At 38.8% G+C, this 25,000-nt stretch overlaps 1 protein-coding gene across 5 annotated transcripts in view; it reads left to right on the forward strand.

Annotated features, from left to right (window-relative positions):
• The window catches only part of Kcmf1 (Potassium channel modulatory factor 1), a 108,829-nt gene that overhangs the window by 71,659 nt on the left and 12,170 nt on the right, over window positions 1–25,000 (forward strand). The window contains exons 6-7 of one of the 5 annotated variants that reach the window (XM_053787738.2): window positions 11,977–12,166; window positions 24,221–24,513. In XM_053787738.2, coding sequence (XP_053643713.1) covers window positions 11,977–12,166; window positions 24,221–24,513 — 483 coding nt within the window. The remainder of the gene's footprint in view (window positions 1–11,976; window positions 12,167–24,220; window positions 24,514–25,000) is intronic. The other 4 variants (XM_053787739.2, XM_053787740.2, XM_053787742.2 and 1 more) reach the window with 4 other exon arrangements.

Raw genomic sequence — 25,000 nt, forward strand, 5'->3', positions numbered from 1 at the left:
AGAGAATGGATCAAAGTAGAATGACTTAGAGAGCATACAAGTCTGTAGGGGATGGAAGGCAGAATAGGGGTCGTCCTCGAAAGGGTTGGAGAGAGGGGGTAAAGAAGGTTTTGTGGGTGAGGGGCTTGGACTTTTGACAAGCATGTGTGAGCGTGTTAGATAGGAGTGAATGGAGATGAATGGTTTTTGGGCCCTGACGAACTGTTGGAGTGTGAGCACGGTAATATTTAGTGAAGGGATTCAGGGAAACTGATTATTTTTATATAGCCGGATTTGAGTACTGGAAATAGAAAGTACAGTGCCTGCACTTTAAAGGAGGGGTTTAGGATATTGGCAGTTTGGAGGGGTATGTTATGTATCTTTATATATGCTTCTAAACTTTTGTATCTGAGCACCTCTGCAAAGACAGTGATTATGTGTAAGTGAGGTGAAAGTGTTTAATGATAATGAAAGTATTTTCTTTTTGGGTCACCCTGCCTCGGTGGGAGATGGCCGACTTGTTGAAAAAAAAAATTATAAATTGTTAAAAAAGATGATTCATTTAATTATACGATTATATTGCATCATCACAGATCCACGAATTGATTGTAAATGTAGCTTAAGGTGGGTGATATATATGAAGCCAAACCACATCAGTTGAATGATGGATGAATGTTTATATCCATCTATCAGTCAAGTACGCCTACTGATTGCATCAGTTAGCGATATCTACTGATTTCCTCAGTGGATTACCTCAGTTAGTGATACCTATTGATTACCTCATTTAGTAATACCTACTGGTTACCTCATTAATCATAGCATTAGCAAAGCACTTGTGAGGCATGCAAGTTAAAACACGTCCTTTCATGCCTTCAAGAGTGGGAAGTGTATCATTGCTGGAAAGGGCACTGAGCAAGCTGACTATCTACCCCTCCTCCACTCTATTGACAACATCCCTGTCACAATATACAGATATTCCATTTTCAATTCTAGCTCTGGTACTGTCCTCATCTCGTGTACTATTGTCCAGCAAGAATCTGTGCAATTCTACCTGGACATTCATTCCAAAGTGGAAACTTATATCCACTTTGCCCAGGGTCCAAGACTATTCTAGCTTCATTACTAAACTAATCTTTGACTGCCAGGAGCTTCCAGCTTCTATTTATATAATGGGCTAGTGCATACGGGTTCAGGAGTTACTCCCTATACCTCAACAATGCAGACATTGCTGGTGCTTTGGCCTCCCCACTAAGTATTGTAGATATGCAGTGTGGCAAATCATAATTCATAATACTTCTTGCAGCCTGCCTTCCACTGGAGATCTCACACTGCATATTCCAGCTGATGCCTTCTTATACTTGAATAAATATGAAATATGTTGTCTCAGGGTAAGAGAGGGCCTTTCAAATGCTATGGCAGTGACTCATTTCTGTCTCCAAGAAGGACTTCCACAGTTCTCCTACTCAGAGCTGCTTGACACTCTCAGGTTTCTATTGTATCCCCTTCCAAAAGTACTCAAGTGTTTAACCCTTAGGCAGTCCTCACCTCTGACGTTTCTACCTCTTCACCTTCTCACATTCTCTTTACTGCATATATTCTACTGGTTTTTCCTCCCACACAGCTTTCCCTGACTGGGCCCCAACATTCACAGTTGCATATCACCCATACTCCCCCTAAATTCCCTTCCTCCCCAACATGCTTCTTGAACCTCATTTATCCCCCATGCTTGCACCCACCTCTTTCCCAAACAGTGCCACATAGGATGTACAGTGGGTGAAGGGAACATGGGATGGCAGCAACAGCATGCACCAGCAGGCCACTTTCTCCCCTTTGCTGAGACCTTCACTCACTCTTTTTCACCCAGTACCTTGTCCTCACTCACCATCTTGCATGCTCCCACTCACCAGCTCGCACGCTCCCACCCACCAGCTGGCACACCCCTACCCATCCACTGGCACGCTCCCACCCACCAGCTTGCACGCTCCCACCCACCAGCTTGCACGCTCCCCCCACCAGCTTGCACGCTCCCACCCACCAGCTGGTGCGCTCCCACCCACCAGCTGGCATGCTCCCACCCACCAGCTCGCATGCTCCCACCCACCAGCTGGTGTGCTCCCACCCACCAGCTGGCACGCTCCCACTCACCAGCTGGCACGCTCCCACTCACCAGCTGGCACGCTCCCACCCACCAGCTCGCACACTCCCACCCACCAGCTATCACACTCCCACCCACCAGCTCGCACACTTCCACCCACTAGTTGGCATATTCATTCCTCTAGCTCGCACACTCCCACCTACTAGCTGGCACATTTATTCCTCTTGCTGGCACACTCCCACCCATTAGTTCGCCAGCTCCCACCCACTAGCTTGCCTGCTCACACCCACTAGCGAGCACATTCAATCCTCTAGCTCGCACGTTCCCACCCATTAGTTCACACGCTTCCGCCCTCTAGCTCACCTACTCCCACCCACTAGCTCGCCTGCTTCCATCCACTCGCTTGCCTGCTCCCACCCTGTAGCTCATATGCTTCCACCCACCCAGTTGCTCGCCTGCTTCCACTCTCTAGCTCACACGCTCCCACCCACTAGCCTATAAGACAATGGACTCGCCCTTAGGCTTACTATGAGGTGGATGGGAAAAGATCACAGTGCACATCAAATTTCCCTTACATGTATTGCACAGTGTAAACAGATTTTCACAGTATGTACACGAAAAATATGCTGCAATTATGCAAAAAGTGTTAACAGAAAACATCTTAAATCGTGTTATCTGATAGTTTAATGCATCTTTTATTTTGTTATTCAGAATTTTCCTACATTCAGAAAAACGTTTTTTATAGAAAACACTGAAATTCATTTTTTTTTTTTTTTCCTTTTGCAAATATTCATAACTGTATTTAGATTTTTGGGAATTTCAGAATTTTTTCCTTGGAAAAGGAATTGTTGATATTTTAAATCAGGGATCATCTCTGACTTTTTATTTTTTCAGATAAGATTAAAAAAATTTTATTTTAATTTAGATTTATGAAATATTTGGCAATTTGTCAGAGTAAGAGTATTAAGAATAAGGCTCTAACATTGCTGCAGTAATACACATCCTACAAATTAGAGATGAAACTAGAGGATATTTTGGTCCATCCTTGGCCACTATATTAATCTTGCAGAATAAAAAAAGGGGGGGGGGGAAACCAGAAGACTGATTTCTACAAGTTTGATTTGAGAATTCTCTCTCTTTTTTCATAAAGTATCAACATAAGCTGTCACATAATCTGTCATCCCACATAATAAGTGGCTCCTAACAATGGAATCTCGTTTTGTGTGATTCTAGCTGTTTTCAATTTATTGTTAAACTTTGAAATATTTTTCTGATTGTCTTTTGACAGTGAAGAGAGCCATTATAATTATTTGCAACATATCTGGTCTGATCTTATTTCTCGTGAAATCCTTCTCTTCTTGTAATAAGGCATTTTTTCCTTGGATGTTTTTGATTAACTACTTCAATATTTTGTAAATGATTGTTTAGCGAATGTATTATGTATGGACTAGGTAAAAATAGGTTTAGAACGTGGAAATTTTGTTTTCCTTTTCTGGAAGTTGGTAATAATAGCTTGGTGGCTAAGTGAATTATTGTTAAACAAGTGTCTGCTGTATATTGTAACTGTAAAAATATATTATTTGCCATAAGTTGAACTTATGTTAAATTATAAAATAGAGATAATGCACAAGAGATCTACTATGTAGCAGTGCACTAGAAACTCAGAAGTATTGTATACAATGCTCAGATCCTATAATTACAGTGCACAGTTTTTAATTTTATTCAGTTTTATTCTTATTAGAGCAGGATGAAGAAAAGGAGTACTGTGCACACACACTTGCTTACATGTACAAATCAAACAAATAAGTTTTAGACAGTTATTCCAAAGCTGCATACAATTCGCTCAGCTGAGCTTGCGCCATGAAAACTAATGTGCTGAAGCCTTTATTACTGTACATGGTAGGCACAGAATACGGTACCTTTGCATGAAACACAATTTTATCTAATGGATGTTTTTTTTGTTCATGTTTGCAGGCTGAGGTTTGTGTTGTGGTCAGATACTAGACTGAGGCCTGTGCTGTGGTCAAATACTAGGCTAGCTGAGGTTTGTGTTCAGATACTAAAGTGATGTTTGGACTGTGGTCACTGGAAATGAATGTTGTGCCCACTCTGTATGTACTTGTCAGGGTTCATTACCCAAATGTGGGTTTGTGATAGATCTTTAAAACAGCAAGGCCAGTCAATGAATTTGTGATAAAATTTGTTTGAGAGAAAGCACTTGCCTTCTTGCCAGTTGCTTGTATAGCCACCTCCAGTCAAAATAGATGACTTGTGCCAGTGAGCTTGCCATATACTGCTATTCCTATTTTTTTTTTTTTTTTATGGCAGTTTCCCACCAAGATCGGGTGATGCAAAGAAAATGCATTGTTTTTTATTAAATTGTTTTCTTGTCAGATGTGTGCAGACATCACAGTTCAGATAACCTTCCGAACTTCAACATCCTCACCCGTCCTTTCAGAGTGCAGGCACTGTACATCCCGCGTCCAGGACTTGAGTCTGGCTAATCGGTTTCCCTGAATCCCTTCATACGTGTTACCTGTCACGCTCATAAAATTCACTTATCTCCCGTCATTCTAATCTAACATACGCTAGCTTATTGGATGTTCAAGTCCTTAGTACTCAAAACCTCCAATACCACTTCGATTCCAACCTTTCCTGGGGCAACCCCTACCTCTCTTTCCTTCCACCTCAGATTTATTACTGCACCATTTTATCTTATTTTCAGTCCCATCAATACCCAAACTACATAAACTATAATTCAGCCCTCTTGAGTTATACTTTTCGTAACCCCACACCTAATCTCCATACTCTGAATTGTCTGCATAATATTCACATTATGCATCACCCTCAGTCATGGTGTCCTCACTACCTCCTCTTCTCTGCAGAGTTTAAAACCCATGCTTCTCAGCCATATAATAGTGTTGGTACCACTATATTTGTGGTACATTCCCCTTTTTAAGGTAGAAGATATAATATTACCAGTAATATGGATGAAATTATGTGAGTGCTTGCACTTAGGACATCTTCATTAGATACATTTTGGTCCTGGGGCCTTGGTCACTCTAAATCATAAAAGGGAATGAGAGAACACAGTATACATAGTGGAGAGAGCATGTCACTGGTGAATATGAGTAATCAGTGCCAGCTGACATGATATTCAATGACCTGATTACCATTTCAGCTGGCTGTAGGAAATCAGCATGGAGTAATATATATGCAAGGGTTGTTCAGAGGATGCATTTGCCAGTTCCTTTTTTTCTATGGTGTTGGAAGCAGCAATTAGGATGCTTCAATACATTTGTGCCTATCCTTGTTGGATTCTTTCTAGATCAATTCTGCTTTGAACCAGTGCATGAAACATTACCTCTTTAGACCTGTACAGGACACACTTTTTGATGTTGTCCCGGTTGTACTCATTTCTTTGATCTCAGACCTGTTTGGAAAGATTTCACCCTGTCGCTCCTACAGGATCATGTCACACCCTTCTCATGGTATAGTATGTACAGCTTCTCCTCACTTAACAATGGAGTTCCATTCCTAAGACCATGTCAGTAAATGAATTCGTCGCTAGGTGAGGAGCATACTATAATGGTACTGGGTTTGTGTCAGCCATCTTTGATATTATTTTAATGTTACCTTTGAACCTTTTATAACATTTCTGGTATATTTTTAAATGTTTATACAGTAGTGTACTGGATATTGTAATAAACAGAATAGAGGAAATCAGTTCTAATACAGTAGGGCCCCACTTATACGGCAGGTTAGGCTCCAGGCTACCACTGGAAAGTGGACATCACCAGACAGCAGAACGCCATTTTTTCCACTTATAAATGCCAAATAATAAGTTTACACTAACATATATTAAGTTAGCAAAAGAACTAGGCATTAAAAAACAATAAAATAAAATACACACACAGTACACCCATTACTTACCTCAAATTATTTGTAGTCTTAATGTAGGGTGAGAAGTGAGTAGTGTTTATTGTAAGAAGTTAGGTGTGCTGGGTATGGTAGCCCACCTGGCCAACCCACCCACATGTAGTATACTATGACATTTAACCCCTTGACTGTCGCAACCCCAAATCCTGAGGTCTCTCTCGGTGTCGCAAAATTTCTGAAAAAAAAAAGTTCTTAGGAAATGACAGAGAATCTTTTCCCGATTGTAATGACACCAACAGAACGAAATTTGATGGAAAACTGACGGAATTATGCTCTCGCGAAGTTAGCAACCTCGGCGATATTTACAAATCGGCGATTTCGCCCACCTTCAGCCCTATTTTTTGGCTAATTCTATTGTTCCAGTTGACCAAACTCATAGCCATTTCTTTAGAACTCCATTTTTTCTATCAATTGAGTACAAGAAACTGCCCATTTACCGATTTCAACTACCCAATAACGTGGTCAGAAATGTGCAGTTTGGCCAATTTCACAAAAATAAAAAAAATATGACAATTTCAAAATAGGGTCCAGAATGAACAGTGCAGACATTCCTGGCTCTAAAATAACATTTTCTTTGTTCATCAGCCATGTCTCCAGGCCCCTCTGATATTATTCTTGCTTTCTATTTTGAATTTTTTTTCAAACAAAAAATAGAAGACTTATTGTTATGCAGACTCCTTCATTAGTGTAATAATTGTATAAATAATGTCAACCCATTCATGACTGCATATTAGAATGTCTACTTGGACATTTATTGGAAAATGACATCATTTGTATACTTTTGAACATCGGCAAAAATCAAACATTTCCCCTACTTTGAGCTCCATTTCAAGGTTCTTTTCATAGTAAAACCAATCAAAATCACCTCTATTTCTATAATATGTTTTCCATTCTATCAAATGAGACCAAGAAAACAAGAATGCAACCATAAATACGAAAATAGACCACTAAGTCGACATTTTAATTAAAAAAAGTTTTTTTTTTTCTCGTGCACTACGTACTGCAGAACTTTTTTTACATGGTGCACACTGGCCACACAGACCCATTCTCTCACATGTGGACCTACCAGCTTTCTCCTGCTTGATTTGAAGCCGCTAGAATTTGAGTATATATACGTCAAAAACTGTGGCTCGTAAGACGTATACATGTGTTTTTTATGCCAAATTTCTGGGAAATAAACAACTATTTGTGTTGTACACAGTGTTTATCCTAAACCTTACAGTATAAAATACAGTACTAACAACATAAAAAGTAAAGTAAAACATGAAATACCAAAATAAAACAATAAAATAAAGTCATTACAAAAATGTTTTGTTGATATTCAGTAGTAAAGTTCGACTTATGACCATTTCAACTTACGACCGGTTTCTCGGAACCGAACTCAAGTCGTAAGTCGGATGGTAGGTGTATCATGTTATTATTGTTTTATTCTTCATGTCTCATTGTTTTCTGTGTAGGTAAATGTATATTTCATGTAAAAAATTATTTTTTTTTAATATGTATTTTTGGGTGTCTGGAACGGATTAATTGGATTTACATTATTTTTTATGAGGAAAATGAATTTGGAAATCGTCAAATTCGGCTTTAGTCACACTCCCTGGAACGGATTATTTATGATAACCGAGGGTCCACTGTACATGTATTTAGTTTTATGGTGCATTACAAGTGTATATAACAGCACTGTACGGTGGACCCCCGCCTTACGATATTAATCTGTTCCTGAGAGCTCATCGTAAGCGAAATTATCGTTAGCCGAATTAATTTCCCCCATAGGAAATAATGGAAATCAAATTAATCCGTTCCTGACACCCCAAAGTATGAAAACAAAAAATTTTTTACCACATTAAATAGTATTAATTTTAATACACACAAACTGAAGAAGACATGCACAATTACTACTCTACTAAGAATAGAATACATAACACTTACCTTTATTGAAGATCTGGTGATGATTGATGGGATGGGAGGAGGGGAGTGTGTGGAAGTTATTGTTTAGAAGGGGAATCCCCTTCCATTAGGACTTGAGGTAGCAAGTCCTTTTCTGGGGTTACTTCCTTTTTTCTTTTAATGCCACTAGGACCAGCTGGAGAGTCACTGGACCTCTGTCGCACAACAGATCTGACCATAGAGCTCTGTAACTCCCGTTCCTTTAAGACTTTCTTAAAATGGGCCATAACATTGTCATTGTACAGGTTGCCAACACAGCTTGCAGTAGCTGTGTCAGGGTGATTTTCATCTGTAAAGGTTTGCAGTTCAACCCACTTTGCACACATTTCTTTAATCTCTTTTTTCAATTCCATACTAATTTTCGCCCTTTTTACCACAGGGATGGCACTAGAAGCTTTCTTGGGATCCATGGTGACTGACTTTGCAGTTACAAGCACTAAAAACACTGGGATAATGTGAAATGTACTGAATGTATGCGTAGATGCAACTGCACTGGCTGGCTTGTAAATACTGGCGCTGAGGCCACATGTGGGATGCATCCCAGACGAATCACGTAAGGCGAGATTTTTATCGTGAGGTGAGGCAAAATTTTTACATTCAAGTGCTTCATATGGCGGATTTAACATAATGCGATGTGTTCGTAAGGCAGGGGTCCACTGTACTACACTACATTTTCTTTTATGTAAGTACCCAAGAGATGATAAGAGGATGGTACTTTATCCCTTATCCTCGATTTCACAGTGAATGAACACATGTCTGACTGAGATCAACTACAAGGCGAGGGTCTTTGTTAGGTGTACACAAGGAGCAGGAAGTGGGGAAAATTGGTGCGTGCAAAAAAAAAAAAGGGGCAGCTGTGTTTGTTTGGCATCCGACTATGTGTTCATGACCAGATGCAAAAATTTGTTGAGTTTTTTTGTGATGGACTGATTTATTCATGTTTGGAGGTGTTTGTGACCAGAGGTTCCACTGTATGTAGTATATATAAAATATGAAATAACTTTAAAACAGTTGAAATTTTGGAAAGTTTCCAGACATAATGGAGAGTCGTGCTCACGGAGAATGTAAACAAACTGGGTGGGGTGCAGTGACCCTATTAGAAAGTCAGGTGGGGGGAGCCGTATAATAATTTCATAATTTGAAATGTCAATATTAGTGGAATGTCGTAAGGCAAAATGCCATAAAGTGGGGCCCAGCTGTATACATTTAGGTATGCATACTGGTCAGAGAACCCGTCATAAATCTTGAGTCGTCAGTAGACGAGTACATCACTAAGCGAGGAGAAGCTGTACTCCTGATTCACTGTTGTTGAGTTTGCCATAGGGATCTTTCTGGTGTGATCTGTGATGGAAGTTGTGGCCTTGGTAGCTACATGGATGTTGCTCCTTGAAAAGGCATATGTTCACTAAGTAACATCAGCTAGCTATCATGGTTGTGTCTTTATCAGGGGCCTCGCCAGGTAAAAAGCTCCCTGTGACAAACCTACCAGTGAAGCATTGGTGTACACTATATTATGTGGAGGGTGCAACAAGAAATATGTAGGACAAATTTGTGTACTCTGGAATATCAGCAAAAATTGAACAGTTGAGCTCAATTTGAAGCTACTTTCAGTCCTGAAACCAATCATCTCTATTTCTGTAATATATCTTCCATTCTATCACACGAGACCAAGAAACCAAGAATGCAACAATAAAAATCATACAGAAATACACTACAAATTTGCTGCTTTAAACCAAAAACATGGTTATAGTTTTTTCCCATTGTGCACTGCTTTCTGCAGGAATTTTTTTTATATGGTATACTTACCACTTTGACCCATTCTCTCGTATCTAGACCCAAATTTACCTCTCACAGCTTATTTGAGTGAGCTGTGATATAATGGAAATAATTGTAAGTACAATTAATATATTGGATGCATTAGTCTTTTTGCTATTCAAACTGTTTGTATGATTAACCCTTTCAGGGTCCGTCCCGTAGATCTACGGCTTTACGTTAAGGGTCCAAACCGTAGATCTACGTCATGAGCTCAGCTCATTCTGATAAACTGTGAGTGGTACATTTGGGCCTAGATATGAGAGAATACATCTATGTGGTATGTGTGCACCACATAAAACAGATCTTGCAGCACGCTGTGTATAATGAGAGAAAAAAACTGAAATCATGATTTTTCGATTAAAACAGTGTCTTTGCAGTGTTTTTTGTATGTTATTTATAGTTCTATTTGCAATTTCTTGGTCTAATTTGATAGAATGGAAGACATATTACAGAAATAGAGATGATTTTGATTGGTTTTCGCACTGGAAATGGCTTGAAACTGAGCTCAAAGTAGCAGAAATGTTAAATTTTTGCCGATATTCAAGAGTAAACAAACGACCTCACACGTCTAATACATGCCAGCTGGTGGGTCTAATATGCATTCACAAATATGGTGATGATATTTATACAATTATTACAGTATTGCATAACAGTAAATCTTCTATTTTTTGGTGTGAATAAAAATTCATTATGTGAATAAAAAATCAAAATGGAATTTATTTGTAAAGCCTCAAAACGTAACTAATGAACAGAGGAAATGTTAGTTTAGTTCCAGGAATACCTACATTGTTTATTCTGGACCCTATTTTGAAATTGGAATATTTTGAACTTTGTATTAAATTGGCCAAATTAACAATTTCCGATCACTTTAATTTGTAGTTGAAACAGTTGACTTGGCGATTTCTTGTGCTCAGTCGATAGAATAGAAGTAATACTAGTGAAATAGCTAAGAATTTGGTTGACTGGAATAATGTAATTGGCCTAAAATGGGAGTCAAAGTCGGCAAAATTGCCGATTCGTAAATATTGCTGACACATCAAAATTCGCGAGAGCATAATTTCATCAATTTTCCATCAAATTTCGTACTTTTTGTTTTATTACCTTCACAAAAAGATTCTCTACCATTTCATAAGAAAAAATAACAAATTTTTTTTTTGAAAATTCTTGGACACTGGGGCACCACTTCAGATTTGGGCCTTGGACCCTGAAGGGGTTAGTGACACGTGCAGTGAAATGATAGGTGGCATGCAAAGTTATATATTTAGAACTCTTTCATAAGAAAATATAGTGATATATCAGTGAATTTGCTCCATTTGGAGAAGTAGTGATCTGAACTCTCAAAAAAAATTTGATTGTTTACGTAATTTTAAGTTGTACTAAGTATTTTTTAGTGTGGTACTGCAGCTTAATCCTTGAATACGCTACTTTGTCAAAACCATTTTATTTGCCATATGACTTTTTTTATGAAATTGCACTGCAAGCTATACTGGAATAAATGGGTTTAATGTTTAATTTGATTATTATTGTACTGGAATGAGAGATCGGGGGTACCTCTTTGCAATCATACCATTTCTAATTTTGTGTGTGTGTGTGCACGTGTGCGTGCATGTGCGTGCGCCTTATTTGAGGTTTTAAACTGGCCTCTTCAACCATTTTGGGTCCAAAATACATGAATTATCACACTGTCAATTGAAACTATTTCTACAGTTGGGAAAAATTAAGCCAGATCCTTAGGGAAACTTTCTCATAGCAAAATATGGCTAATGGTTCACTTATGTGACAGTCAAACTTGCTTTTAGAATGCCTTAATAGATGTCAGTTGCTCCTCCAGAATCATTAATAGGAAGTCCAATGCTTGTTTCAGGTCCCTTAAGTCAAGGGCAAGACTGTCCACAGGTCAGCCAGCCAGTTGGCTTGTAATTAATATGCTGTATTCATTGGATGCATGTCACTGGTTTTATGTAAATGTTACGGATGGTAAATAATGAGTGTATGAAGATAAAGTGGAACATACATATTTGCACCTACACATTGGCACCATCTTAAAGTTGATGTTATTGACAGATATTATGGTTTCCATGTGAAATATTTTTCATATGCCTTCCCAGACACTCTTGTGTGTACCTAAATTTAGTCATAACACAAGGAAGGTTAAATATTGTGCTCTTTATTTATAATATTGTTTTCTCTGTTTTTTAAAGGAGTGTTAGCAGTGGCCTGTTTTCTCCATCATCACGCGAGTCTATGGATCCTATTGCGGAGCTGTTGTCTCAGCTATCGGGAGTGCGTCGTGCTACGGCAAGTGAAAACAACTCTTCTGCTGCCTCTCAGCTGCAACAGTTGCAGATTCAGTTAGAACGGCAGCAGGTAGCCGGCCAACCAACCAGCCAGGTCTTTAGACCCCTTAGTGCTCTGAGCTTGAGGAGTTTATGGTTTTCATTCCTTGCAACATGTTTGAGCATCCTCAATATTCTCTGGACTCTCCATATGCTGGTTTGGTTGTATTATTTGACCCACCTCACTAGAAATAATTTACACACCAACAACTTGTATGTTAGCTATCCAGTCTGTAGGTATTTTTATTATTTCCTTGGAATTTTAAATATTAAATGAGCTGATAAAGAATATTATTAGGTATTTTAATTTGTATATCATTTATTATACCTTTCACTGTTGCAGAAACAGTAAGTTACCTTCAACTTTGCTGATGTTTAGAAGTTAGATTGAGAATCATGAATTTGTGCTTTAGGCCTTATATTCCAAAAGAATCACTTGTTAAAATTTGTCATTTTATCATCTTTAGAATTAATTTCCTCTGTTTTGTGTGAAACTAGGTCGGATGCATGGGTTTGCATGTTACATGTTCAAAATTTGGTGTGCATTTTATCTTTCATTTTAGTGGTTAATTATTTCCAAGTTTATGTATTCGCATAACTTTTTCAACCTAGACTTAGGTATGTCTATGGACCTCACTGAATTCATATGATCAGCATCTTTTATAACATAAAAAACTTGGTAAGTATATATAAACCATGAGTAGTGCCAAAGAGGTGTCCCTACTGTGGTAGGATTAGGAATTCTTAATTCCCTAAAATAAATGGATGGACTGTATTTTGGTGCAGTCTAAAATACAAATTCTTGAAATATCAAATACTCAAAACTTGCTTGAACATAGCCTAACCTTGTAAGATGATCCCTGATATTTTGCAGAAGGAATCTTTACTTATTCATTAGAGAATTAGAGTACTGTAATGGGAGCTGGTGTTGTATTTGCATATACCAAAGAAGATTGTCTCCCAGGGTAATGTTTTTTCAAATTGAGTTTAACCTAATGCATATATATGAAAAGAGTATAATAAAGTGAATACCACCATTTGTCATAGAATTAGTTTTTTGAAGTCCTTGTCAAGGTCAGATCTGTAGCACAGTTTATTAGGTACCAAAAATGAAGGTAATCTCCCAGTCCAGTGACATTACAGTAGAGGTGCACTGTGGCAAACCTATACAAGGCAGGTTCAGCTATCATCCAACTTCAACCACTCGTAAACAACTTTATAGCCAAACCAAAAATTTCTGTATAAAAATTAAGAATGGTTGAGGACTGCAGTAAGCTTACTAGCCCATGCTAGGTAAGTCTTGCACCACCACTTCTCACTTATGTATGTTATGCCTATTTTCAGAATTGTTTAGTAGTAGTAGTAGTAGTCAAGGTGTCATATCAGATCTCAAATATAATGACTGACCATCTTGCCATTTGAGATGCTCATCTCTGGCATGCAGGATTATGCTGCTTAGTGAACATAGAAATAGAGAGGAAATACATACAGAGCTGAGCATATCTAATTAAAGTAGAACTCAGAGCAGTGAATTCAAATTGGATTAATTCAAATTCAAAAAAATATACAAGAAAACATTGATTTTACTGTAGAGTTGTAGATGAGTGGATCAAACTGCCAAGTAGCATCATTGCAGCAAATACTCTTGGTTAACTGTTAAGTAGGTTAGACAGATAGATACTATATATGAATTGAATCGTTGGGTGAGAGTTGGACCTGCCAAACATTGGCCAGTAGGCATATTACTGCACTCCTGTAGTTTTGTATTAGAGTAGTGAGAGGAGTGAGTATATATGAAAGTTGGTTCTACCTAGCTTGAGACAGTAGGTTTACTTAGATGCTTCCTGAAGGAGGGGTGGGGATGTTAAAGTTTATAGGGTCATTTGAATTGTAATTTGTGTACTTGAGGCAACACAGCTGTTAACCCTTTGAGGGGTCAAAGCCGTAGTTCTAAGTCAGGAGCTTGGCTCACTCAGATAACCTGTGAGCAGTAAATTTTTGCCTAGATATGTGGAAATGCATCTATGTGGTAAGTACAAATTCTGCAGTATGCAGTGCATAATGACAAAAAAAAAACAGGACCATGTTTTTTAATTAAAGCACCAACTTTGTGGTGTATTTTCGTATGGTTTTTAAGTTGTATTCACAGTTTTTTGGTCTCCTATGATAGAATGGAAGATATATTATAGAAATAGAGATGATTTTGATTGATTTTAGTACTGAAAATAGCTTGAAATTGAGCTCAAATTAATGGAAATGTTCGATTTTTGCCAATGTTCAAGAGTAAACAAATGACGTCACGGGTCCAGTACACATCAACTGGTGGGTTGAATACACATTCACAAATGCGCTGATATTATATACACAATTATTACAATATTGCATAACAGTAAATCTTCTATTCTTTGGTGTGAATAAAAATTCTTTATGTAAATAGAAAATCAAAATGGAATTAATCTGTAAAGCCTGGAAACATAACTAATAAATAGAGGAAATGTTATTTTAGTGCCAGGAATGACTCCATTGTTTCTTCAGGACCCTGTCTTGAAATTGGAATATTTTGAATTTTGTGTGAAATTGGGCAAATTACTAATTTCTGATCACTTTATTGGGTAGTTGAAATAGGTGATTGGGCAGTTTCTTGTGCTCAGCCAATAAAATAGAAGTAATACTAGCAAAATAGCTAAAAATTTGGTCGACTGGAATATTGTAATTGGCCTAAAATAGGAGTCAGAGGGCATATTTGCTGATGCAGTCAAATTTTCCATCAAATTTCATACTTTTAGTTTTATTACCTTCAGAAAAAGATTCTCTACCATTTCATAAGAAAAAATAACAAGAATTTTTTGAAAATTCTTAGACCTTAACCCTTTCAGGGTCCAAGGCCCAAATCTGGAGTCACGCACCAGTGTCCAAGAATTTTCAAAAAAAAAATTTGTTATTTTTTCTTATGAAATCGTAGAGAATCTTTTTGTGAAGGAAATAAAACAAAAAGTAAGAAATTTGGTGGAAAATTGACGAAATTATGCTCTCGCGAATTTTGATGTGTCAGCGATATTTACAAATCGGCGATTTTGCCGACTTTGACTCCCATTTTAGGCCAATTGCATTATTCCAATCAACCAAATTCTTAGCTATTTCACTAGTATTACTTCTATTCTATCAATTGAGCACAAGAAATCGCCAAGTCAACTGTTTCAACTACAAAATAAAGTGATCAGAAATTGTTAATTTGGCCAATTTAACACAAAGTTCAAAATATTCCAATTTCAAAATAGGGTCCAGAATGAACAATGTAGGCATTCCTGGCACTAAACTAACATTTCCTCTGTTCATTAGTTATGTTTTGAGGCTTTACAAATAAATTCCATTTTGATTTTTTATTCACATAATGAATTTTTATTCACACCAAAAAATAGAAGATTTACTCTTATGCAATACTGTAATAATTGTATAAATATCATCACCATATTTGTGAATGTATATTAGACCCACCAGCTGACGTGTATTAGATGTGTGAGGTCGTTTGTTTACTCTTGAATATCGGCAAAAATTTAACATTTCCGCTACTTTGAGCTCAGTTTCAAGCCATTTCCAATGCTAAAACCAATCAAAATCATCTCTATTTCTGTAATACGTCTTCCATTCTATCAAATGAGACCAAGAAATCGCAAATACAACTATAAAAAACATACGAAAAATCACTGCAAAGTTGCTGTTTTAATCGAAAAATCATGATTTCATTTTTTTTCTCTCATTATACACAGTGTGCTGCAGGATCTGTTTTATGTGGTGCACACATACCACATAGATGTATTCTCTCATATCTAGGCCCAAATGTACCACTCACAGTTTATCAGAGTGAGCTGAGCTCATGGCGTAGATCTACGGTTTGGACCCTGAACGTAAAGCCGTAGATCTACGGGACGGACCCTGAAAGGGTTAAGTGAATGATGGGGAATGCATTTCCTTTTTTGGAGGGGAGATGGTTGTATTGAAGTAAAAAAAAAAAAGTGCCTCAGTGCACATGTATATGTATGCATTCATCAGTTTGTAATAGACATACTGTTGGAGAGCCAGCAAGGTAACTTGCATGAAGGGATTCAGGGAAACCAGTTAGTTGGACATGAGTCCAGAGGGCAGTGCCTGCACTCTGGAGAAAGGATGGGGTCATTAATTTGCAATGTTAGCACACTTCTGGAAAGAGAGAACTTGAATGAACATTGGTAAATGTGTTCTCTTTGGGACACCTTGCCTTAACGGGAGACAGTCATTGAGATAAAAAAAAAACACACACACCGGCCATCTCCCACCGAGGCAGGGTGGCCCAAAAAAGAAAGAAACACTTTCATCATCATTCAATGCTTTTGCCATCATTCACACATAATCACTCTGCAGAGGTGCCCAGACATGACCAGTCTGTTGTTAGCAGCAAATTTACACAGCTTTTTTGATCAAGCAGTAATGAGGTTCACATTTCACTCCAAACAGCCAGTGTCCAAAACCCCTCCTTTAAACTGCAGATATTGTACTTTCCACCTCCAGCACTCGAGTCCGACTAACAGGTTCCTGTGCTCACACTCCAACAGCTCATCAGGCCCCAAAAACCACTTGTCTCTATTCACTCCTATCTAACATACCCTCACATGCTTGCTGCATGTCCAGGTCCCTTGCACACAAAACCTCTTTTACCCCCTCCGTCCTAGGATGACCCCTACCCCTCCCATCCACTACAGATTTATATATTACCCAAATCATTCTTCTTTGATCCATTCTCCCTAAATGACCAAACCATCTCAACAACCCCTCTTCAGCCCTCTGACTAATACTTTTAGTAACTCCACACCTCCTAATTTCCACACTACAAATTCTCTGCATAATATTTACACCACACATTGCCCTTAGACAGGACATCTCCACTGCCTCCAGCCTCCTCCTCGCTGCATCATTCACAACTCATGCTCCACACCCATATAAGAGCATTGGTATAACTATACTCTCATACATTCTCCTCTTAGCTTCAATGGATAATGTTCTTTGTCTCCACAGACACCTCAATGCACCACTCACCTGTTTTCCTTCATCATTTCTATAGTTAACCTCATTCTTCATAAACCCATCTCCTGACAGATCTCCCAAATGTCTGAATGCATTCACTTCTTCCATTCTCTTTCCCTCCAATGTGATATCCCATTTTTTCCTTTACCTAACTCGTTTGATACTCTCATCACCTTCTCTTATATATGTTCACTTTCAGCTTTCTATACACACCCTCCCAAACCCATTCCCTAACCTTTGCAACTTCTCTTTAGAATCTCCCAAAAGCACAGTATCATCAGCTAAAAAGTAACTGTGACAACTCCCATTTTGTATTTGATTTCCTATAATTTAATCCCACCCCTCTTCCCAACATGCTAGTATTTACTTCTTCTACAACTCGATCTATAAACATGTTAAACAACCATAGTGACATTGCACACCCCTGTCTAAGGCCTACTTTTACTGGAAAGTAATCTTCTTTCCTACACACCCCTAACCTGATCTTCACTATCCTCATAAAAACGGAAATTTCTCTTTTTACATTTAGTAATATATACAGGAGAAGGGGTTACTAGTCACATGATCCTGGCATTTTAGTCGCTTTGTATGACACACATGGCTTACGGAGGAAGAACTCTGTCCCACTTCCCCATGGAGATAAGAGGAAATAAACAAGAACAAGAACTAGTAAGAAAATAGAAGAAAACCCAGAGGGATGTGTGTATATATATGCTTGTACATGCATGTGTAGAGTGTGACCTAAGTGTAAGTAGAAATAGCAAGACATACCTGAAATCATGCATGTTTATGAGACAGAAAAAGAGACACCCGCAATCCTACCATCATGTAAAACAATTACGGGTTTCCATTTTACACTCACTTGGCAGGACGGTAGTACCTCCCTGAGCGGTTGCTGTCTACCACCTACTACCTAGGATTGTTCACTTATATGCTTCAGTGAAACACTTGATCTATGCATCCCCTACCCATTTTAACATCTCCCTGTTCATCTGCAGTCCTCTCTGTCTTACCTCTAATTCTTTCAATCATAACTCTCCCATACACTTTACCTGGTATACTCAATGAACTTTTTGCCCTATAATTTTTACTCTCTCTCTCTTGTCCCTCTTTCCCTTACAAAAAGGAATTATAAATGCTTTTGCCAATCCCTGGGTACCTTCCCCTCTTTCAAACATTTATTGAACAAAAGTAGCAACTACTCAAACACTATATCTTCCCCTGCTTGTAACATTTTTGTCATGATCCCATCAGTTTTACCTGCTTTACCCACTTTCATTTTACCTAATGCCTCAGTCACCTCCCCCACACTTACATCCAGCTCTTCTTCATTCTTAACCCTTTGACTGTCGCGGCCGTATATATACGTCTTACGAGGTACCGTGTTTGACGTATATATACTCATAAATTCTAGCGGCTTCAGATCAAGCAGGAGAAAGCTGGTAGGCCCACATGTGAGAGAATGGGTCTGTGTAGTCAGTGTGCACCATATAAAAAAAATCCTGGAGCACGCAGTGCATAATAAAAAAAAACTCCGACCGTTTTTTTTTTTTTTAATTAAAATGCCGACTTTGTGGTCTATTTTCGTATAGTATTTATGGCTGTATTCTCCTTTTCTTGGTCTCATTTGATAGAATGGAAAACATATTATAGAAAGAGAGGTGATTTTGATTGATTTTACTATAAAAAGAACCTAGAAATGGAGCTCAAAGTAGGGGAAATGTTTGATTTTTGCCAATGTTCAAAAGTAAACAAATGATTCCATTGTCCAATAAATGTCCAACTAGCCATTCTAATATGCAGTCATGAATGGGTTAATGTTATTTATACAATTATTACAGTATTGCAGTAGTCTGCATAATAGTAAATCTTCTATTTTTTGTTTGAATAAAAATTCAAAATAGAAAGCAAGAGTAATATCAGAGGGGCCTGGAGACATGACTGATGAGCAAAGAAAATGTTATTTTAGAGCCAGGAATGTCTGCATTATTCATTCTGGAAATTATTTTGAAATTGTCATATTTTTTAGTTTTCGTGAAATTGGCCAAATTGCAAATTTCTGACCACATTATTAGGTAGTTGAAATCGGTAAATGGGCAGTTTCTTGCACTCAATCGATAGAAAAAATGGAGAGCATAATTTCATCAGTTTTCCATCAAATTTCGTACTTTTTGTTTTATTACCTTCACAAAAAGATTCTCTACCATTTCATAAGAAAAAATAACAAATTTTTTTTTTGGAAAATTCTTGGACACTGGGGCACCACTTCAGATTTTGGCCTTGGACCCTGAAGGGGTTAATAAAGTGTATTCTAACCTAACCACTTTAATCCGGCACACTACAGGTCCCAATGATACTGGATTAGTGATGGATGACCTGTACAAGGTATGATATAGCACGTAATGAAAGTAGTTTGTTAGATTATGTATTGGTGGATAAAAGGTTGATGGGTAGGCTTCAGGATGTACATGTTTATAGAGGGGCAATGGATATATCGGATCATTACTTACTTGTAGCTACAGTTAGAGTAAGAGGTAGATGGGACAAAAGGAAAATGGCAACAGCAAGGTAAGAGAGAGGTGAAAGTGTGTAAACTAAGGGAGGAGGAAATTAGGGTGAGATAAAAGCAACTATTGGCAGGAAGGTATGAGTAGTGGGGGGTTGAAAATTGTTGGGAGAGTTTTAAAAATGCTGTATTAGAATGTGGGGCAGAAGTTTGTGGCTATAGGAGGGTGGGTGCAGGAGAAAGGGGAGTGATAGGTGGAATGATGAAGTACAGGGTGTAATAAAAGAGAAAAGGGTAGCTTATGAGAGGCTTTTACAAAGCAGAAGTGTTGTAAGAAGAGCAGAGTACAGTATATGGAGAGTAAAAGAAAGGTGAAGAGAGTGGTGAGAGAGTGCAAAAGGAGAGCAGATAGATAGTTGAAATAAATTTATGGTTTCTTGTACTCGGTCAATAGAAAGAAAGGAGTTCTAACAAAATAACTATGAGTTTGGTCAGCTGGAACAGTGGAATTGGCCCAAAATATAGCTCAAAGTGGGCAAAATCACCAGTGTGTAAATATCGCCAAGACCGCTAAATTTGTGATAGCGTAATTCCATAAGTTTCTTTCAAATTTCATACTATTGGTTTCATTACCTTCGGAAAAAGGTTATCATTTCGCGAGTTTTCTTTTCTTTTTCTTTTTTTTTTTTCTTTTCTTTTAATCATCTTTGGAGCATTGTCAGTTGACAACCAAGAGCACATACGAAAACCAAGAATCAGAGAGCTCTGATTCTGGCGTTTCTTTAAAATTTGCCTCAAATGGGGCAAGACATTGTCATTGTACATGTTGCCTACATGGCTTACAACAGCTTTGTCAGGGTGATGTTCCTCCATAAATGTTGGCACCTCACCCCACTTTGCACAAATGTCCTTAAAGTTTGAAGAAGGCACCTTCTTCTATCTGTCTTCCTCCTCCTCTGAGGCAGTTTCCTGAGCTGTGCTTTGTTGCTGTTGCAAATGAAGGTCTTGCAGCTCTTCATTGGTTAGCTCTTGACTGTGGTCCTCCACCAACTCTTCCACATCCTGGCCAGTCACATCCAACCCCATGGAATTCCCCAATGCCACAATAGATTGCACAACTGGCATAGGGTTGTCAGGGTCAGCCTCAAATCCTTTATAATCTTCGTTGAGGACACAATCTGGCCACAATTTTCTACAAGCAGAGTTCATCGTCCTGGAAGTCACTCCCTGCCAAGCCTTATCCATAAGGCCTATGCAATCGAGGATATTGAAGTGATCTTTCCAGAACTCTCTTAGGGTCAATTGAGTGTCTGAGGTCACATCAAAGCACCTTTGAAACATTGCTTTGGTGTACAGTTGTTTGAAGTTTGAAATGATCTGCTGGTCCATGGGCTGGATGAGTGGTATTAGGGGGCAAGAACTTCTGTGATGAAACTAAACTCGTCCACCATTTGGTCATCCAAGTCTGGAGGTTGAGCAGGAACATTGTCCATTACCAGGAGGCACTTGAGTGGCAATATATTTTCCAGGAGGTATTCCTTCACACACTGGCCAAACACTTCATTGAACCAATCAAGGAAAATTTCCCTTGTGACCCATGCCTTACTGTTAGCCTTCCACATCACACGCAATTTACTCTTGGCAACACTGTGTTTCTTGAACACTCTGGGATTTTCAGTGATACACCAGTAAAGGCTTCACTTTGAAATCCTCACTAGCATTACCACAGAACATGAGAGTTAGCCTGTCTTTCATAGGCTTGTGTCCTGGGAGTGCCATTTCCTCCTGCGTGATGTAGGTTCTCTTTGGCATTTTCTTCCAATAGAGGCCTGTTTTGTCACAATTGAACACTTGTTGGGGGACGAATCCTTCAGCCTCTACATAGTTCTTGAATTCCCGCACAGATTTTTCAGCCGCATATTTGTCAGAACTGGCAGCCTTGCCATGCCTTACCAAACTGTGTATGCCACTACGCCTCTTAAATCTCTCAAACCAGCCTTTGCTGGCCTTAAATTCACTAACATCAGCACTCGTTCCAGGCATTATCTTTACAAGATTGGTATGCAACTGCTTTGCCTTTTCACAAATTATCTGCTGCATAACACTATCTCCTGCTAATTGTTTTTGGTTGATCCACACTAACAACAAATTCTCAATATCTTTGAGTATTTGCGATCTCTTTTTGGTGAGCATATCTACCTCTTTCGCAACAACAGCATCCTTTTTTCCTTTTTCTTAGACACGATGGAAGTGATCGTTGAGTGGGGTTTTTCCATACATCCTGCTGAGCTCGGCCACATGCACTCCGCTTTCATATTTTGCAATTTCTTTCTTTCTTTAACCCCTTGACTGTCGCAACCCCAAATTTAATGTCAACCCATTCATGACTGCATATTAGAATGGCTACTTGGACATTTATTGGAAAATGACATCATTTGTTTACTTTCGAACATTGACAAAAAACAAACATTTCCCCTACTTTGAGCTCCATTTCAAGGTTCTTTTCATAGTAAAACCAATCAAAATCACCTCTATTTCTATAATATGTTTTCCATTCTATCAAATAAAGCCAAGAAAACGAGAATGCAACCATAAATACTATACAAAAATAAACCACAAAGTCGGCATTTTAATTAAAAAAATGGTCGAGTTTTTTTCTGTCATTATACACTGCGTGCTGCAGGATTTTTTTTATATGGTGCACACTGACCACACAGACCCATTCTCTCACATGTGGGCCTACCAGCTTTCTCCTGCTTGATTTGAAGCCGCTAGAATTTGAGTATACTATATACATCAAAAACGGTGGCTCGTAAGACGTATATATATGATCAAAACAGTCAAAGGGTTAATTATATGTTTCTCACCTTCTTTATCAATGGGCTGGCACTAGAATCTTTCTTTGGGCCCATGGTGGGTTATTTAGCAGTTTCAAGCACCAAATACATTGGATTATTTTGAAATGTATTGTATGAAAGTGTGGAGTGAAGGCTACTCGCGCAGAAACATTGCCACACTGACGTTCTCTATGTTGGGTGGGAGCCTTTGTATACGCCTGGCCGCTCCCCGCCGCATGGACATGTTCCATGCAACAGGCGAATTGTGAGGTAAATCAAGAACCGCGAGGCTTTATTTTGACGAAAAAAGTTGCCGAAAGTCGAAATTCACGAAGCGCGAGGCTCACGAAACTTGGGGGTCCATTGTATGCAAGGCTTTATAGATATTTGAACTGTTTTCAGCACTGTATGAGGGCCTGGCAGAGGTTCGGTGTTGGCTGGTCAGGTTTTATATGCCTATTATCCTATAAATTTTTCTCATGCTCTGGCATGTTCCAAGTAAATTCAAGCAATATTTAAAGAAAAAGCTGTCAATTAAAAAATAAAGTAGAATTGAACTTCAATATTAATTGGGAAATAATATAATTGAAATATTATTCCATATATAATGTCAGTTACACAAATAACCCGCCGTCTAGTTGAATAACAGTCGCCGTCTAGTTGAATCCTCTCTAATACACAACTTTTGTTGTATGAACCTTAGCCCTGGCTTCGTCTCTGTAGATGCCTTCCTCTCCCACTACATTATAAAATGCTCCAAACTTCAGAACACTCGTGACTTAACCTGACTCCTCATTTTTTCTTTTTCTTTTTCTTCTCCCTCTTCCCCTTTCCTCTTTCCTTTTCTCCTCTGGGTTGTCTTTCTCTCTTTTGTCTCGTGTTTCTGTTCCTTCTTCATTTATTTCACCACTTCCCCTTTCACGCACCTCTGTGCGCTTGCTCTCCCTCAGTGGACACCTAGCTCTCTTGCAGTGCTCCCGTTCCTTTGTATTTGACTGGCTCGTCCTCCTTATTTCCCACTTCTACCACTACCACTACTACTACCTCTTTTATACTACTACTACTACAACTACTGATGAAATTAAGACACATGTGCGTCGTCTGGTTGTTTTTGTTGAGGACGTTTCGCCATCCAGTGGCTGGCTGGATGGCGAAATGTTTATGATAGGGATGCCCGGATGTTGCGCATGTGTCTTAATTTCATCTTGTCGGTATTATATACCATTCTTGTACTACTACTACTACCACCACCTCTTCCTGCCTATATATAGCCGTCCTGCTCCACTTCTGGTTAGTGTGACTTTGTCAATGGTCCAAGTCAGACCGAAACGTCGTCGTAAGCTTCTCTCTTTTATGTGCGGGTTATTTGTGTATCGTTCCAGTCACGGTATTGTACCTTTTTTGTTATTTATAATGTCAGTTTTTTTCCCCTACCTTGGTGGGATACAGCCAATGTGTTAAAACAGACAAGTGCTGTATTATTATTGCAATATTATTGTGCATAAAATAACTTGACAAATTTCAGACTAGTGAGGGACAGTATCTTTAACCCTGCCTCATCTTCCCTGGTGTTTTTTCCCTCCCTTTATCCCTCCTTATTTGAATTAATAAACAAAACTAAAATTTATATACACATGTTTCTTCATGGATTTATATATTAACTATTTAAAAATGTTCCACCCAAAGTGAATGTAATAATGACTTACAGGCTGCTGGTCTTCGTCAGCAGCTGGAGCGACTACCACGACGTGGAGGAGCTAGTAGTAGTGGAGGCGTTGGTAGTGGAGGAAGTGGCAGTGGAGGCAATAGTGGTGGTGGGGGAGGAGGAAGCAGTGGTGGGGGTGGGGGTGGTGGAAGCAGCAGTGGCAGTCACAGCGGTGTAATGGTGAATATTGGGTCTAGCAGTACGGCAAATGTTGTAACAACTCACCACCAGCCCCCTCCACTACTCGTTCATGCAGGATCACATTCACAACCTCAGTCACAATATCTCTTGGCAAGGTAAGTCTACTCTTCACAGAATTTACCTATCTAACCTTTGTACAAGAAAAATAAATTTTCCATTGTGTGTTGATGTGTAATGGTTGCATGAAGGAAAAAATACACTATATGTTTATTGTGTGGGTGGCAAGCACAAGATGGGGGTAGGAAAAGCTCTCAAAACTCATTTGAAAGCATTTTTATTGTTATGAGGCATACAAGTAGGGAACAGGATGAAGTTGGAGCCATCTGTGGGCCAGCATTTTCATTTGATCAACTGACGTTATCTCGTTGACATCATTATGCTGTACGAATGTGTTCCATGCTCGAGTCATCCTGGGTATGTATGATCTCAGATGGAGTGATGTTCTGGAGAAGGGTACAGCCAGAGTGAAGTTGCTGCTTTCTGCCCGTCTTGTGGCATAAAAGCTTGTTTCCTCTGTCCTCGAAGTGGATCAAGTGTGGTATTTTGACAATGTTGGCCTTGTACATAACAGTAAGGTACCCA

The sequence above is a fragment of the Cherax quadricarinatus genome, chromosome 47 (genome assembly GCF_038502225.1).
Source record: "Cherax quadricarinatus isolate ZL_2023a chromosome 47, ASM3850222v1, whole genome shotgun sequence".
Classification (NCBI taxonomy): Eukaryota; Metazoa; Arthropoda; class Malacostraca; order Decapoda; family Parastacidae; genus Cherax; species Cherax quadricarinatus.